Genomic DNA, 18,853 nt, shown 5'->3' with positions numbered 1-18,853 from the left:
TTTTTACAATGGGGCATGTGAAATAATTGATGCATGTGTTAGAAGAGTTTTCAAACAGTGGTACTCTTTTTTTTTAATCATAATGAAAAATCCCAACACAGAAAACAAGCACTCAAAAACACTAAAGCATACATGAAACATCATCCCAACACACACAATCCCCCAATGCTTGAATTGCACATTGTCCCCAATGTGTTTGAGTAATTGAAAGGAGGATAAGAGGGACTCACCGCTCATTGAGGTGGCGGTGGAGGTGCATAAGGATGAGGTAGAGAAAAGTGGTGCAAATCTTGTATCAACTGGTTCATCGTCCCTAGTGTAGTGCCAAAACCATCCAGACACACGTTAATGACAGTGAATTGTGTGCCCATATCTTGTCGTAATGAGTGGACAGACTCTTTCAATTGTTGTTGCCCCCGCTCCAACATGTTGAACCTGTTGATCCAATTGGGGGACGCACTAGATGTGGATGCACCATGGAGCGAAGTGTGTGGAGCCGGTTGTTGTAGGGGTACCCCTTGTAGACCGGTGTTGTAATGCTGTCGGTGAGTTGGAGGTTGTTGCGTCATTACTTTTTCTGCGTTTTGAAGCCATGGGGCTGAATGGATGAGTTCTGTTCCTCAGTTGATGAATGGGAGATTGTTGGAGTTGCGGGACGGTGCTTCTCTCGTTGGAACTGCAGAGGTATGGTCTTGGTGTTGGAGTCATTCCTAGCTTTGGGTTAGAGAAGAGTTAATGTGTAATGAGAACTTCGGCATGGGGTGGGATGATGAGTAGGGGAAGTATGGGGGGAAGTTAATGGGGAAGTCAATGAATTGGGTTTGGCATGGGTGTGGTGGACACCTTCCCAGGGTGTGGTAGACTCTGGAAATGAGATGAAGACCGTCCCGACTGCTACACGGCCGTGTTGGTGGACACGGCCTAGCCGTGTAAACTGTGTATTCAATATTTTTCCTTCTGTCCTCTTTAGCCTTGAACTCTCTGTTACCTATTTTCCCTTTGTCATTTACAATGATGATGGATAGGGAAGCATGGGTGTGGTGGACACCTTCCCAGGGTGTGGTAGACTCTGGAAATGAGATGAAGACCGTCCCGACTGCTACACGGCCGTGTTGGTGGACACGGCCTAGCCGTGTAAACTGTGTATTCAATATTTTTCCTTCTGTCCTCTTTAGCCTTGAACTCTCTGTTACCTATTTTCCCTTTGTCATTTACAATGATGATGGATAGGGAAGGGTAAAAGTACCCAACTTCTCGATCGGAGTTCCTGCGAAATAATACTTTAATCGCTGTCCATTGACCTTGAAGGTTCTCGTGGCTTCACTCCATACTTCGACAGCCCCAAATGGGTATACTTTACGCACTTGGAATGGTCCAGACCACCTCGAACGAAGTTTTCCCGGAAAAAGCTTGAGTCAAGAATTAAACAAAAGTACCAGGTCCCCTTCTGTAAATTCTTTACGAAGGATGTGTTGATCATGCCACTTCTTTGTTCTTTTTTTATAAATCTTGGCATTCTCATATGCATCCAACCTCAATTCATCGAGTTCATTTAGTTGAAGCTTTCTCTGTTCTCCTGCTTCTTTCAAATCTAAATGAATGTTCAGCAGATGTAGCTGAGCGAGGCTCGGATTCTGATGATAGCCCAATGTGCCTTATGTTCCACTTCAATTAGTAAATGACATGATTTCCCATAGACCAACCTGAATGGTGCCATACCTATAGGAGTCTTATAAGCTGTCCGATATACCCAAAGAACATCATCTACCTTCATAGACCAATCTTTTCTTGAACGAGACACTGTCTTCTCCAAGATTCCTTTGATTTCTCGATTAGTGATCTCTACCTGGCCACTTGTTTGAGGATGATACGGTGTAGCCATTTTGTGAGTTACTCCGTACTTCCTTAAAAGCGTACTTAGGACCCTGTTTGCAAAGTGAGATCCTCCATCACTGATTACACCTCTTGGGACACCAAACCGGGAGAAAATGACCCTTTGAAATAATTTGACCACCACTTTCACATCATTTGTTGGGGATGCTAAAGCTTCAGCCCATTTTGATACGTAATCCACTGCTACTAATATATACTTGTTGTTGCGTAATGGTGAAAAAGGTCCCATGAAGTCAATCCCCCACACGTCGAAGAGTTCGACTTCAAAAATGTTATTTAGTGGCATCTCGTTCCTCCGTGAGATATTTCCTGTCCGTTGACAACGATCACAACTAAGCGTGAAACGTCTCACATTCTTGAAAAGTGAAGGCCAATAGAACCCAGATTGCAAAACTTTAGCGGCGGTCTTGGTGGTGCTTGCATGACCTCCGTATGGTGAAGAATGACAGTGGGATATGACATCCAATACCTCCTCTTCAAGCAGGCATCTTCTAAATACTTCATCTGCACAACGCTTATAAAGACAAGGTTCATCCCAATAATAGTGCTTGACATCCGATAGGAACTTCTTGTGTTGTTGATAGGACAATTCAGGTGGTAATTCCCCACAAGAAATATAGTTCACAAAATCAACGAACCAAGGGGCTTGAAGACTTGTAACAGCAAACAGGTTGTCATCTGGGAATGAATCATCAAATGGCTCCTTTTCACCTTCTCCTTGATCCATTTCTTGCCTGAGCCTAGAGAGATGATCAGCCACCACATTGTCAGTTCCTTTCTTGTCTTTTATCTCGAGATCAAACTCCTGTAATAAGAGAATCCACCTTAGCAGTCGTGGTTTTGCATCCTTTTTAGCCAAGAGGTACTTCAAAGCAGCGTGATCTGTGAATACTATGACCTTCGACCCAACAAGGTATGATTGGAATTTATCCAAGGCAAACACTACGGCTAGGAGTTCTTTTTCTGTTGTCGCATAGTTCATCTGAGCTTCATCCATTGTTCTACTGGCATAGTATATAGCGTATATTTTCCCTTCTTTTCTTTGCCCAAGAACGGCCCCGATAGAATAGTCACTTGCGTCGCACATAATCTCGAATGGAATGCTCCAATCAGGTGGTCTCATAACTGGGGAAGTTGTCAAAGCTTCCTTTAACCTGTCAAAAGCATCAAAACAAGATTGATCAAATGCAAAGGGAACATCTTTTATAAGCAAGCGGGTTAAGGGTTTGGCAATTTTAGAAAAATCTTTAATGAAACGCCTATAGAACCCGGCATGGCCTAAAAAGCTCCTAACTCCTTTTACATTAGTCGGTGGTGGCATCTTAGCAATGATATCAATTTTAGTTCTATCCACTTCAATACCCCGCTTAGAAATTAAATGACCCAAAACAATTCCTTCTTGTACCATAAAATGACACTTCTCCTAATTTAACACAATGTTCATTTCTTTACATCTCTTTAAGACCTTAGCAAGGTTATGCAAACAGTCATAAAAAAAAATTCCATAGATTGAAAAATCATTCATAAAGACCTCCATAATGTTCTCAATAAAATCAGAAAATATGGCCATCATACATCTTTGAAAAGTTGCAGGGGCGTTACATAAGCCAAATGGCATTCTCCTATAAGCAAAAGTGCCATATGGACATGTAAATGTTGTCTTCTCTTGATCGCTAGGATGAATTAGGATTTGAAAGAATACCGAACACCCATCTAGATAACAGAAATAAGAATGCCTAGCCAGCCTCTCTAACATTTGATCGATAAAAGGGAGGGAGCCTCTCTAACATTTGATCGATAAAAGGGAGGGGAAAATGATCTTTTCTGGTAGCTTTATTAAGTTTTCGATAATCAATGCACATGCGCCAACCGGTGACTGTTCTAGTGGGGATTAGCTCATTTTTTTTTCATTTTTGACAACTGTTATACCTCCCTTTTTAGGTACTACTTGAACTGGGCTCACCCATTCGCTATCTGAGATAGGATAGATGATCCCCGCATCAAGTAGTTTCAGCACCTCTTTCCTAACGACTTCTTTCATGTTCGGGTTTAGCCTTCTTTGATGTTCAATGGAAGTTTTGTACCCTTCTTCTAGCAAAATTCGATGCATGCAAATGGATGGATTAATGCTCTTAATATCGTCTATGGAATAACCTATCGCATCCCTATGTAACCTTAGAACCTTAAGCAATTTCTCAACTTCCTGGTGACTTAAATCAGCATTAACAATTACAGGGTATTCACCATTGGCGTCCAAGAATTCATACCTTAGCGAGGAGGGGAGTGGTTTTAGTTCTACCTTGGGTGCAGTTTTCCCTTCACAAACCTGTTCTGGGTTGTTTCTGCTGCTTTTTGACACGGCTGTGTCCATGGACACAACCTGGGCATTCAACTCTTTTGCAGTTTCGGCCACTGTATCAGGTCCTTTGCTGTAGGTGATTTTGGTGCAGGTTGGACTTTCATCAAGCATCGTAACATAGGAAGGATCAGGTCCTTTGCTGTAGGTGATTTTGGTGCAGGTTGGACTTTCATCAAGCATCGTAACATAGGAAGGTACTTCCTGATCATCGTCAACTGGTGCCTCATTCTCTACTAAGCATTTCTCAAGTGGATCACTTGAGATGCATTTAATAAAGTCTTCTCTAACCACCATATCAATTGTATCAATCCTACAACAAGTATCATCAATTAGTGGAAATTTCATAGCATAAAACAAGTCAAAATTCACATTTTCATCCCCTATATTGAGAGAGAGCTTTCCATTCTTCACATCAATTACTGCTCCAGCAGTAGGAAGGAAAGGTCTTCCCAATATAATGGGGATTTGAGAATCCTCCTTAATTTCAAGAATAACAAAATCAACCGGAATGTAGAATTTACCAACTTGGATAGGTACATCCTCTAATATACCTACCATACGTTTAACCGATCGATCCGCCAATTAGAGGGAGATAGTAGTGGGCTTCAAGTATCCCATCTGCAACTTGTTACATATAGACAATGGCATAAGACTGACACTAGCACTGAGATCACATAGAGAACGATTAATTGACATGTCACCAATTGTGCAAGGGATTGAAAATGAACCAGGATCTTTAAGCTTAGGTGGTAGCTTATTTTGTATGATGTCACTACACTCTTGGGTCAAGGCTACAGTCTCATATTCCTCTAATCGCCTCTTATTTGATAGAATCTCCTTTAAGAATTTGGCATAGGATGGCATTTGGGAAATGACTTCAACAAATGGGATGTTAATATGCAATTTTTTTAATATTTCTATGAATTTCCCAAATTGTTTTTCCAACTTAGCTTTAACTTGCCTTTGAGGGAAGGGTAGTGGAGGCTTATAAGGTAAAGGGGCAACATATCTCTCAACTTGCTCACTACTGTGCTCTTTCTCACTTGACACTAACTTCTCACTCTCATCAACCACATCCTTATGGTCATTCCTCATCATTGGTCCCACTAACTCTTTTCCACTCCTAAGTGTGATGGCATTGATAGATCCCTTTGGGTTAGTTTCAGGTTGCCCAGGAAACATCCCAGAAGGTCTGGAAGAAGAGCTAGATTGTTGGGCCACTTGAGTGATCTGATTCTCTAACATTTTATTATGGGTGGCTAAAGAGTCAATCTTAGAAGTTAGGTTCTAGATGGCATCGCTCATAATTCTATTCTGATTTCTAAATTCTTTATTTTGTTTATTCTGGGATGACACAAAATTCTCCATCAAGCTCTCTAAGTTAGACTTTTGGGGACTGGGGTAAGGGAGTCTAGGGGCTTGAAAACTTGGAGGTCGAAAATTAGAGTGAGGATTTGGGTTCTGGGACGCATCTGTATACACAACGAATGTCCTGTCGCTGTTCGGAATGGTCAGAACTGGCGTTGTAGTCAGCTTAGCCTTCAAAATATCAAAGGCCTCCTGGCACTCCCTGCTCCATATGAACTGTACACCCTTCTTTGTAAGGCGTGTAATCGGCATCGCAATCTTCGAGAAGTCCTGAATGAACTTCCTGTAATATCCAGCTAAACTCAAAAAGCTGCGGATCTCTGACACCGTCTTCGGTGGCTCCCAATCAAGAACTGCCGTGACCTTAGCCGGGTCCACTGCTATACCCTCTCTACTGATGACGTGGCCAAGAAATTTGACTTCTGAAAGCCAAAACTCACACTTGCTAAACTTAGCATACAACTGGTGCTCCTGAAGGGTCCTCAACGCTATCCGTAGATGCTCCTCATGATCTGCCTCCGATCTCGAGTAAATGAGAATATCGTCGATGAAGACGATCACAAACTGATCTAAGAAAGGACGAAAAACCCGGTTCATCAAATCCATGAATACCGCGGGTGCATTGGTCAACCCAAATGGCATGACCAAGAACTCGAAGGATCCATATCGAGTAAGAAAAGCGGTCTTGGGAATATCCATCTCCCGAACCCGCACTTGATGATAGCCAGAACGAAGATCAATCTTCGAGAAATACTGCGCTCCCTGCAACTGGTCAAACAAGTCATAAATCCTAGGTAGTGGGTACCTATTCCGGATAGTGACCTTGTTCAACTCTCTATAATCTATGCATAACCTCATACTACCATCCTTCTTCTTCACGAAGAGGACCGGCGCGCCCCACGGAGAATGACTCCGACGAATAAAACCCTGAGCTAACAACTCGTCCAACTGGGTCTGCAGCTCTCTCATCTCAGCTGGTGCCATGTGATAGGGTGCGCGGGATATCGGGGTTGTGCTTAGCTGCAACTCAATACAGAACTCGACCTCTCTCACAGGAGGTAACCCAGGTATGTCCTAAAAGACATCCTGATAATCTGAGACAACTCTAGTCTCCAATAGCTCAGCTCCCTGATCCCGTCGCATCACCTCCTCGATGTACGCCAAAAATGACTCCGCAAATCGGTTGCCCTGAGAGGTAGCTACAATCATCTCGAACCCATCGGACACTCGCAGCTTGACTGTCTTCGCAAAGCAGTCAATACTAATATGGTAGGAAGACAACCAATCCATACTAAGGATGACATCGAACTCGGACATATGCAACACTATCAAATCGACTATGAACTCCGACTCGTCTAAACTGACGGTACACCTCCTACAAACGCTCTCCAAAAGCGATACCTCACCTAAAGGGGTGGAAACTGATAAAGGGGTGTCAATGCATGCGAGATGAATGAATGCGAAGCTCCCGAATCGAAAAGAATACGGGCGGGAAGAGAGTTCACATAGAATGTACCCTCCACTACAGCTCCGCTGGCGCCATGATCACGAGGAACCACTGCATATACCCTGCCCGTATTCTATGCCATAAAATCCCAAATCCATATTCTATGCCATAATAATCTACCAGTTATTCAAAAATACGAATTTGGCTCAACAAAACCCAATAAAACTCAGTCCTTGACATTAAATTGAAAGGGGTGGGGGTTGAGCGAGAGATTACTCGCCTTGGGTGCTGATGAAAGCCCTAGATTTGCAATAGGTTGATTCCCTTCGCTGGAAATCCAGAATCCCACTGAAAATCTTCAAAAACTTCCCCAAATCACCAATGCCAGCTAGGGTTTTGAGAGGGGAGAGAAAGGAGGCTAGGGTTTTGAAAACTCAGATCTGGGAGAGGTTCTCTCGGGCAGAAATATATATATCAACTCACCAAAACCCGACCCGAACCCGATTGGACCCGAATTCTGGAAAACTCAATAACCGCTGATCGGTCGACCGGTGCGGTCGACCGCCACGGTCGACCGCGCCGGTCGACCGCTCAGCTTAAAAATGCCTGCTGCCAGGCACTTCACACGCTAGCCAAAACACTCGATTTCTCTCACTTATAATCACTTGTTGGGTTCTCAAACATAGATAATTACATTCATATGACATATATATGTGTATATATATGATTATTCATCACAAGGGAAATATTTATTATTAATAATTCACACCTATGTATTATAGAAATTTTCGGGGTTTTACATTCTTCCCCCCTTAAAAGAATTTCGTCCTCGAAATTCGGAATTCGTACGAACTTTGAAATATGAACTCTTATATAACCTTATCGAGATATTTTCGCTTAACGATCTAAAATGATAATGTTCTCGCTCAAATCCTAATCTAGTGGAACTAGTACATCGGGCAAAAAATCCAAACAAGGAACACCCCATACATATACCATGTGTTCCAACAGATTAAAAATTAAGCGAAAGTATTCTCATTATAGCGTTAAATGTAAACATAACCAAGGATATGTACATAAGTTAAGACATGAAATCAAAACAAGAATTTATTTACCTGCTCAACCAAGTGTGGGTAGTCACGACGCATGTCCTCCTCGCGCTCCCAAGAAATCTCTTCAATGCCTCCTCGGTTCCCACTGAACTTTCACCAAGGGAATTACCTTGTTCCTAAGCCTCTTGTCCTCTCTGGCAAGAATACAAACCGGAATCTCAATAGTGGTCAAATCATCCTGAAGTGCGATCTCCGGTGCATCCAATACTCGTTGCTGCTCCTCATCATACAAATGCTTCTTGAGCATAGAAATATGGAACACATTGTGTATACTAGACATAGATGCGAGAAGATCTAGTCTGTATGACACGGCTCCAATGCGCTCTAGAATCTGAAACGGCCCGATATATCTCGGTGCAAGCTTCCCCCGTCTCCCAAATCGCTGTACGCCCTTCATAGGTGATACCTTCAGCATGACTGAGTCTCCCACCTGAAACTCCAAGGGTCTTCGCCTCTTATCTGCATAACTCTTCTGCCGACTCTGAGCGGCTAAAATCTGTTCCCTGATTAATGCTACCTTCTCGGTAGTCTGCCTCACTAGCTCTGGCCCAAGCATCAAGCTGTCCTCTGGCTCTGCCCAACATATCGGCGATCTACAGGGCCTCCCGTACAATGCCTCATACGGAGCCATGCCGATCGTCGCTTGATAACTGTTGTTATAAGCAAATTCTACCAATGGAATATGATCCTCCCAACTACCTTGGAAGTCAATGACACATGCCCGCAACATGTCCTCCAACACCTGATTCACCCTCTCCGTCTGGCCATCTGTCTGGGGGTGGAATACACTGCTATAAGATAGTGTGCTGCCAAATGAGTCCTGGAAACTCCTCCAAAAATGTGAAGTAAACACCGATCCTCGATCCGACACGATCGTGTCCGGAACCCCGTGGAGTCGAACTATCTCCCGAATGAAGATCCTCGCATAAGTCTCGGCTATATAAGTGGGAATAAAATGTGCTGACTTCGTTAACCGGTCCACTATCACCCAAACTGAATCATTCCCCTTCTTCGACTTCGGCAACCCCACAATAAAATCCATGGAAATATCTGCCCACTTCCACTCTGGAATGGGTAAAGGCTGAAGTGTCCCTGCCGGTCTCTGATGCTTTGCCTTCACCTGCTGACAGGTAAAACATCTAGCCACATAGTCTGCAATCTCTCTCCGCATACCACTCCACCAGAAACGCCTCTTCAGGTCTTTGTACATCTTGGTAGTCCCTGGACGACTGTGTACCGAGTACGGTGCGCCTCGTCAAATAACTCCCTCTTCAACTCTGCACTGGCTGGCATGACCAATCTACCCTTCATCCGTAATCCTCCATCTGCTCCAATGGTCCAGTCCGCCTTAGGCTCTTTGGAAACCTCCCCCTTACGGGTTTGAATCCAAGAGTCCTCCAACTGAGCTCTGACAACCCTGTCACTCCAAGATGGCTGCACTGACATAGCTCCCAAGAATGCACTGGTTTCTCCAATCTCGGGTCTAATGTCAAACTGGCTAAGGGTGATAAGATCTCTGTACAAGGAACACCTCAAAGCCGCCACTCTATGCCGACGCTTCCTACTCAAAGCATCTGCTACGACGTTCGCCTTTCCTGGATGATACTGAATCACGAACTCGTAGTCCTTGATGAACTCAATCCACCTCCTCTGCCTCTGATTGAGTTCCTTCTGAGAAAAGAGGTACTTCAGACTTTGATGGTCTGTGAATAGCTCAAACTGTACTCCATACAAGTAGTGCCTCCATGTCTTCAGTGCAAACACCACTGTTGCTAAGTCCAAGTCATGAGTCGGGTAGTTCTGCTCATGCACCCTCAACTGCCGTGAGATATAGGCTACTACCCTCTGAGTCTGCATCAATACGCCTCCTAAGCCTGCCAACGACGCATCTGTATACACAACGAATGTCCTGTCGCTGTTCGGAATGGTCAGAACTGGCGCTGTAGTCAGCTTAGCCTTCAAAATATCGTACACCCTTCTTCGTAAGGCGTGTAATCGGCATCGCAATCTTCGAGAAGTCCTGAATGAACTTCCTGTAATATCCAGCTAAACCCAAAAAGCTGCGGATCTCTGACACTGTCTTCGGTGGCTCCCAATCAAGAACTGCCGTGACCTTAGCCGGGTCTACTGCTATACCCTCTCTACTGATGACGTGGCCAAGAAATTTGACTTCTAAAAGCCAAAACTCACACTTGCTAAACTTAGCATACAACTGGTACTCCTGAAGGGTCCTCAACGCTATCCGTAGATGCTCCTCATGATCTGCTTCCGATCTCGAGTAAATGAGAATATCGTCGATGAAGACGATCATAAACTGATCTAAGAAAGGACGAAAAACCTGGTTCATCAAATCCATGAATACCGCGGGTGCATTGGTCAACCCAAATGGCATGACCAAGAACTTGAAGGATCCATATCGAGTAAGAAAAGCGGTCTTGGGAATATCCATCTCCCGAACCCGCAACTGATGATAGATAGAACGAAGATCAATCTTCGAGAAATACTGTGCTCCCTGCAACTGGTCAAACAAGTCATAAATCCTAGGTAGTGGGTACCTATTCCGGATAATGACCTTGTTCAACTCTCTATAATCTATGCATAACCTCATACTACCATCCTTCTTCTTCACGAAGAGGACCGGCGCGCCCCACGGAGAATGACTCCGACGAATAAAACCCTGAGCTAACAACTCGTCCAACTGGGTCTGCAGCTCTCTCATCTCAGCTGGTGCCATGCGATAGGGTGCGCAGGATATCGGGGCTGTGCCTGGCTGCAACTCAATACAGAACTCGACCTCTCTCACAGGAGGTAACCCAGGTATGTCCTGAAAGACATCATGATAATCTGAGACAACTCTAGTCTCCAATAGCTCGGCTCCCTGATCCCGTCGCATCACCTCCTCGATGTACGCCAAAAATGACTCCGCAAATCGGTTGCCCTGAGAGGTAGCTACAATCATCTCGGACCCATCGGACGCTCGCAGCTTGACTGTCTTCGCAAAGCAGTCAATACTAATATGGTAGGAAGACAACCAATCCATACCAAGGATAACATTGAACTCGGACATATGCAACACTATCAAATCCAATATGAACTCTGACTCGTCTAGACTGACGGTACACCTCCTACAAACGCTCTCCAGGAGCGATACCTCACCTAAAGGGGTGGAAACAGATAGAGGGGTGTCTAGGGCCTGAGCTACTAGCTGGAGTCTAGCCATAAATGCATGCGATCAGTCCTCTGAGCTGCTGGCGGTGCCTCAAGCCTGTTCTGTTGGCCCTGACCTCTGCCCTGCTGGCGCTGCTGCTGCTGCTGGTTCGGACCTTTGCCCTGCTGGGCACCTGCTGGTGCGCTGCGGCACTCTGATGCCTTATGTTCGACCTTGTGATAGTTAAAACAGGATCCCTGGAACTTGCGCTGCTGATGCGCTCTCTGATCCTGTTGGGGTCCCCTTTTATAAGGGCCCTGATGCTGCTGCTGATGTCCAGAAAAACCTCTCTTGTTCTTGCCCTTGTCGCTGCCCTGTCCTGTCTTGGCCTTCCCTTCCTTGTCCTTCTGGAACATAGTAGTCTCAATCTCCTGAGAAGTGGCAGCCTCAGCTACCTCCCTGATTGAATAAAATCTCCTCGACACGAGGTACCGTCGGAGATTAGGGCAAAGCCCAGCTAAGAACATCTGAGCCTGACGCTCTCCTGTCTGCCACATGCCCGTGAAATGCAATAGCTCCATGAACCGGCTCTCAAAATCCGCCACTGACATGTCCCCCTGAGTCAATCGGGACAACTCAAGCTCCTTCCCAGTCCGTGCTGCAGAAGAAATGTACTGCCCATCGAAGAAATACATAAAGTCCTCCCATGTGAGGGTCAGTCTCTGCTCTGGAGTGAACTGGAGTCGGTACCACCTCCCGGCATCTCCCTTCAGGCTGTAGGATGCCATTCTTTGCTTCTGGACTAAATCTACACCGAGTATATTGAGAATGTTGCTCACATCCTCCTTCCATTTATGGGCTGCAAGAGGGTCTGGTGACCCCTGGAACTCTGGTGCCCTCATCTTCTGATACCTCTCCACTATACGGAGCCAAGCCTCCTGCTCTGTGGTCCTATCCTCTGCCTGGCTAGCTCTCCTGGTACGGGGTCTACCTCGTCCTGCCATCTCTCCCCTGATGGTAAGAAAAATAAAAAAATTCATGAGTCAAATAGGTCTTTATAAATAACGTATCGTATTGAAGTTTTCACAACATATAGTATTCACACCAATACTTTGAATTTATATAAAATAGTTGACATAAAAAAAATTCTTAATTTTTTTGAGATATACGCATATATCGTCCTCACTCGTACTAGGAAATTCTTTCGGACTCTATACATGAATCCTAAGAAACTCTATCCTAGCTCCACGACTCAACACAGGATGATCCTAAGGATACTGGAACTAGAGCTCTGATACCAACTGTGACGCCCCTGGGTTCACACAAGGCTGCAGTCCGAGGTGAAACCTAGGATGTCAAACCTGCTATGCACCACACCGTGCAATAACATGTTTCACCATCACAATTAACATCTATCTAGTAGAATCAATAACTGGTGTAGGTACGAAACAGGTGAAAGATAATACAAGGAATACTGATGAAATGATAATCGTCACATAAATCTCATCATCCAACAATACAGAAATACATAGTCAAGATCTGAGTAGATAATCTAAAATACTCAACAAGTCTCAAATACAAATATCTGATGAATAGGGAAATAAGGCACACAACCTTTACAAATTCTAGAATAATACCCTCAAATGTCTAACCACACTACAGTGGAGCTCAAGAAAATACTACAAAACCAGAAAGTAAGCTGAACACTAAAGTGGTCCGCTCTCAACCTGCGACACTCCGTGCTCCTGGCTCGTGACCTGAAAGGGGGAGGGGCAACGAGCGTCAAAGCGCTAGCGAGTAACATCACAACCAACCCCAAGGGAAAATGGCTCATTATATAAGAAAATACTGATAATATATAATAGATCTAAAATCATTGATCCTACTAAAGAGGGCGTTAGTATTTAGAAATTTACAACACGAGAATAGGTACGTCGAGCGAAATAATCCAAACAAGGAAACCCTCATGTATATACCTTGTATCTCAAATTTGTAAATCTCTAAACACCAAACCCGAGGTTCTAATACAGAAACAATAAATCAAGAAAATACAGCTAATCTCAGAACAATTTACAGTGCCAAACCATAGCTAACATGAATGTCATATTACTACTTGCATAAGTGTCATGTTAACATCATGTCATGAACTTCTGTGAAGATGTCATATGCAGGGTTAAGAACTGTGTCCAAATCAGGAACTATTTATGTCGTAGTTTTTCCAAACTCATAGACTAAGTGGCAAATGTCCAACACGAGGACTGGAATGAATTTAAAGTCCAACACGAGGACTTCTATGGATTATAGTCCAACACGAGGACTTCTATGGATTATAGTCCAACACGAGGACTGTGAACTGGTGAAAATATCACTGGGATACATAATGAGATCTACCTATATTAATTCACAGTCAAGTCAGTGAATATATCCATAATTGGTACCCTTAGGTCATCTATCGTGCTTGGGTACATAGAAAGACTAAATACAAATGTCAGATGGTCCAGTCAAACTCTCAAACCTGAGTGAAATATTCAAAATACACAAAACAGGACATGTACAAACAGATAACACGGCGATCGACCGCACCGGTCGACCGCACTCTGGTATGCAACTGGCGGTCGACCGGAAGAACGTCGCGGTCGACCGAATAATAATGTCGCGGTCGACCGAAATAATGTCGCGGTCGACCGAAAACTCAAAACGAGCTCAGCGGTCGACCGCGTCGGTCGACCGCCGAGCGGACAGAAACCCAAGTCTGGGTTTCTGTCAGCTCGAAGCCTGAAACAAAATTTTGTAGAACAAAACCTAGATTTTATAGAACGTTATAGATCAGTGAAATCATGAATATAACCCTTAAAACTCTGCCACCAAGATCCCATAAATGTATAAACACGATTTAATCACAGTTAATAATAAACAAAAAGGGTTTTTACTCTTTTATTAGATATTTTCAGATCTAGATCTGTTATCAGAAATGTTGGTGAGTTTTTAAAACAGATAAAATCCCAAATCCATATTCTATGCCATAATAATCTATTAGTTATTCAAAAATACGAATTTGGCTCAACAAAACCCAATAAAACTCAGTCCTTGACATTAAATTGAAAGGGATGGGGGTTGAGCGAGAGATTACTCGCCTTGGGTGCTGATGAAAGCCCTAGATCTGCAATAGGTTCCCTTCGCTGGAAATCCAGAATCCCGTTGAAAATCTTCAAAAACTTCCCCAAATCACCAATGCCAGCTAGGGTTTTGAGAGGGGAGAGAAAGGAGGCTAGGGTTTTGAAAACTCAGATCTGGGAGAGGTTCTCTCGGGCAGAAATATATATATCAACTCACCAAAACCCGACCCGAACCCGATTGGACCCGAATTCTGGAAAACTCAATAACCGCTGATCGGTCGACCGGTGCGGTCGACCGCCACGGTCGACCGTGTCGGTCGACCGCTCAGCATAAAAATGCCTGCTGCCAGGCACTACACACGCTAGCCAAAACACTCGATTTCTCTCACTTATAATCACTTGTTGGGTTCTCAAACATAGATAATTACATTCATATGACATATATATGTGTATATATATGATTATTCATCACAAGGGAAATATTTATTATTAATAATTCACACCTATGTATTATAGAAATTTTCGGGGTTTTACACCTCCAACCCGTGATGTGGACACATCCTCAGAAGATCCTTATACCTCTCCCATGCATCATACAATGACTCCCCTTCTTTTTGAGTGAAGGTTGTTAACTGATTTCTCAATTGGGCTGTTTTGCTCGGAGGGAAGTACTTAGCAAGGAACGCTTCTGAGAGTTGGTCCTATGTAGTGATGGAGCCCGGTGGAAGTGATTGCAGCCAAGCCCTTGCCTTGTCTCTTAGTGAGAAGGGAAACAACCTTAGTTTGATTGCATCGTTCGACACTCCATTCATCTTCAGGGTGTCACAATACTCCAGAAAGATTGAGATATGGAGGTTTGGGTCTTCGGTTGGAGTGCCTCCAAATTGGTTTTGCTGAACCATGGAGAGGAGTGAGGGCTTGAGTTCGAAGTTGTTGGCAGCAACATTAGGCTTTAGGATGCTTGATTGGGAGCTATGGGTGGTTGGTGATGCAAACTCCTTCAAGGATCGGTCCTGATTGCCTTGGTTTTCTTGGTCTCCCATCTTTTTTCTTTTCAAATTATCCTTTGTTTCTCATGCGTTCTTCCTAATATGACGCAAGGTCCTTTCAATCTCGGGATCACACTCGATTGGTTCTCCAAGTCGTAAGGATCTGGGCATACAAGGTTGCCTGCACAAAAAAAGGAACAAGTCAAATGAAAAAAAATAAAAAAAAATAAATGAAAGAAAATGTCTAGTCTAGTCAAATAATGAAAAAGTCAATATTAACAATGCCGAAGTCCTCGGCAACGGCGCCAAAAACTTGTTCACTCAAATCCGCAAGTGCACGGATATCGTTATAGCGATGCAAGGTTGTATCCTCAGGAACTTCGTTGTTAATTACTGATTTTCACTATTTTGTGACTATCTAAACCAATCGTGCTAAAAAGTATGATTTTTGACTATCAAAAACGAACGCGCTAACTAGTATCAATGGCGAATTCACTCAATTAAAAGGATCTAGGATTGAACTTCGGTTTCAACTCTAGTTTGAATCAACAAATTAATCAATTGTTATCGAATCTCTCAATGCATTAATAACGACTAACCTATGATAACTATTAGTCTCTTTCAACGACTAAAAGTTGTTCCTAATTTAGCCTAACAACCTATTTTCATGGTGTTGAACTAAATTAAACCCATTAAGTTCTTGTTAATCCCTCATGTTCTCAAGAATAATTAACCTACTTTTGTGATCAATTAATTCTTGTTCAATTACTATTTTTTGGCGTTAATCTAACCTTTCAGTTCAAATCAACATCCTAAAAGAATTAAATCAGTGACCAATTGAATTAACCCTAGGCAATTAGATACTAGTAATTGAATAATGCAAATCGAACAGTCAATAACAACAACAATCAGTTCATAATTCATAACCATGGCCGAACCTAGTTCAATCCCAGATAAGACAATTACTCACACATAATTGAAATAGAAAACATGATAACAATATATAAGATCATAATCATAAACTAGAAATTAAGATAGATCAGAAAGATAAACTGTGGTGTTGAAGTTGCACACAATTCTCCACAAACAGCAGGTTCCAAATCAAAAGAAAACTTAATCTAAGAGTTTTTAGAGAGAAGAAGAGAAGAAGAAAGAAAAATCCAGATCTCCAGCCTCTGCTTTTTTTTCCGATGCTTCAGGACGTCTCCCTTTTAAATCTGGGAAAGATGTGTTAAAAGATAACTCCAAATCTTGCTTCAGATCGCGTGATAACTGAATACCGATATCGGACACGGCTGTGTAGATCGACACGGCTAGACCGTGTTTATCTCTATTTCGCTCTACTTTCTGGGCTTTTCTTCTATAATCAACACGCCTGTATTGTTGAACACTAGGGTGACTGTGTAGCCTTCTTTCCTTGCATTCATTGATTCCTTTTTCACTCCGAATCCGTGCTAAGCTCCAGTAATTCCTACACAATATATAAATAGAGCAGTAAACAAGAACTAGGGAGCTTAACAGGGCAAAAGTGCAAGGAAATACATCAAATAACAATAAATCCATAGGTGAAACACAGTCAAATTATAGAGAATATTTGTGTTTATCAGCGAGAGAGTTTTCAGCAGCAACCAAGAGCTGCCCAATGGCACTATTTATAGGCCTCTAAGGCCAGCTTAAGAGTCACTAGCAATTAATGTGACCGTTACAATTCTTAATGATAATTAAGATTATAATATCAATGCATTAAATTGCTCTTAATGTTGTTGTAACTGCTGCATGTAGTAACTGCTGAATACGAGGCAATCAATGGGCGCGTTGCTATGAAACGTGAGGGTCACGTCTCAGCAAATAAGACGAACCTCGTTTGACAAATGAACGTTGTCAAACAGACGAACCTCGTACGACAGACGAACCTCGTCGAACGAGCGAACATAGTCAAACATGCGAACCTCGTATGACATACGAACCTCGTCAATCGAGCGAACCTTGTCAAACAGGCGAACCTCTTATGACAGATGAACCTCATCAAACAAGCAAACCTCGTATGACAGATGAATCTCGTCGAACGAACGAACATCGTCAAACAGGCGAACCTCGTATGATAGATGAACTTTGTTGAACGAACGAACATCGTCAAACTACGAGAACGCTAGGGTCACCCTCGTGCGAATACGTAGCTCATCCGCATGCTGCGAAGCAGTGCAAAGTGCAAAGTGCGCCTAACAAAACGCCACTTAGCGTCTCAACCCGATTAGCCTCGATCCCCGGCTCATTGGCTCACGGCCCACGACCCACGACCCACTAGAACTTATGAGAGATTAATTCAAATAAAACACTTCTCGGCTTGCCGTTGGCAAGCCTCGAACAAAGGACCTTTTGATACACCAAAACATAAACTTTACACTAGACTACTAAGCATTTATGAAAAATACTTATAGTTAATATATATATAGTTTGAAAACTTATTTTGGAAAACAGTTTTGACCAAAAAATCCAACAAAAGGAAATGTCACAAACTGGATGTGGCTGAACCACCAAGAAATCAAAGAGATCCTCATCGGATTACAGCATACGCTCAACCTTGTTAATTGATAGTTTGGCTATGAACATCATACTTTACATGGATTCTCATATGAGAGAGCCCTGATTTTCATGGAGTTTGGTTTTTTTTTGCCAAAAACGACCCAGTTTCAGCCAACTGGCTGAAACTGGGTCGCTTTTGGTAAATAAGTTTCAAAGAGGTCATTTTTGATGAATAAGTTTGGAAATGGGTTGGTTTTTAAAATTTGTCCTAGGTTTTTCTTCCATTAGTATCCTTCAGCTATATCAGACCCTGCGTTAAAAAATCACCAACTTAAGATGCAATTTTGAACAACATCCAATTTAAGATACAATTTTGAACAACGTCCCCTCTTCCCATTTATGGAGAAAAACTATAAAACCAAAGTTTTGCCCTGATTTATGTTCAAACCCGCCATGTTCGAGAATCATTTGGGGTACGATTACTGTATTGGGTCTTAGTTCCCACACTTGTCGTATCAATAGCTATGTTTGGATTTAAGCTGCTATAATTGGGTTTAAAACTAACTCATTATGGTCATTTTGGGTTTAAAAACGATTTCAGAAGTGGATGTACTTAAAAATAAATCAAGGTGAAACCTTGGGTTTCTTAACAAAATAAAAAGAACAAAAAACCCACAGTTTTCCCTTAAAAAAAGTAGAAACAGACGAAGAAAACACCGCTATAATTGGGTTTAAAACTAACTCATTATGGTCATTTTGGGTTTAAAAACGATTTCAGAAGTGGATGTACTTAAAAATAAATCAAGGTGAAACCTTGGGTTTCTTAACAAAATAAAAAGAACAAAAAACCCACAGTTTTCCCTTAAAAAAAGTAGAAACAGACGAAGAAAACACCAGA

At 42.8% G+C, this 18,853-nt stretch overlaps 1 protein-coding gene across 1 annotated transcript; it reads right to left on the bottom strand.

Annotated features, from left to right (window-relative positions):
* LOC109845984 lies at window positions 4,835-5,497 on the bottom strand. The gene has a single exon (XM_020415210.1). The coding sequence runs from the start codon at window positions 5,495-5,497 to the stop codon at window positions 4,835-4,837; it is 663 nt and encodes a 220-aa protein (XP_020270799.1).

This window comes from Asparagus officinalis, chromosome 6 (genome assembly GCF_001876935.1).
Source record: "Asparagus officinalis chromosome 6, Aspof.V1, whole genome shotgun sequence".
Classification (NCBI taxonomy): Eukaryota; Viridiplantae; Streptophyta; class Magnoliopsida; order Asparagales; family Asparagaceae; genus Asparagus; species Asparagus officinalis.
The sequence above is the reverse complement of the archived record's forward strand: the minus strand, read 5'-3'. Positions and strand labels throughout refer to the sequence as shown.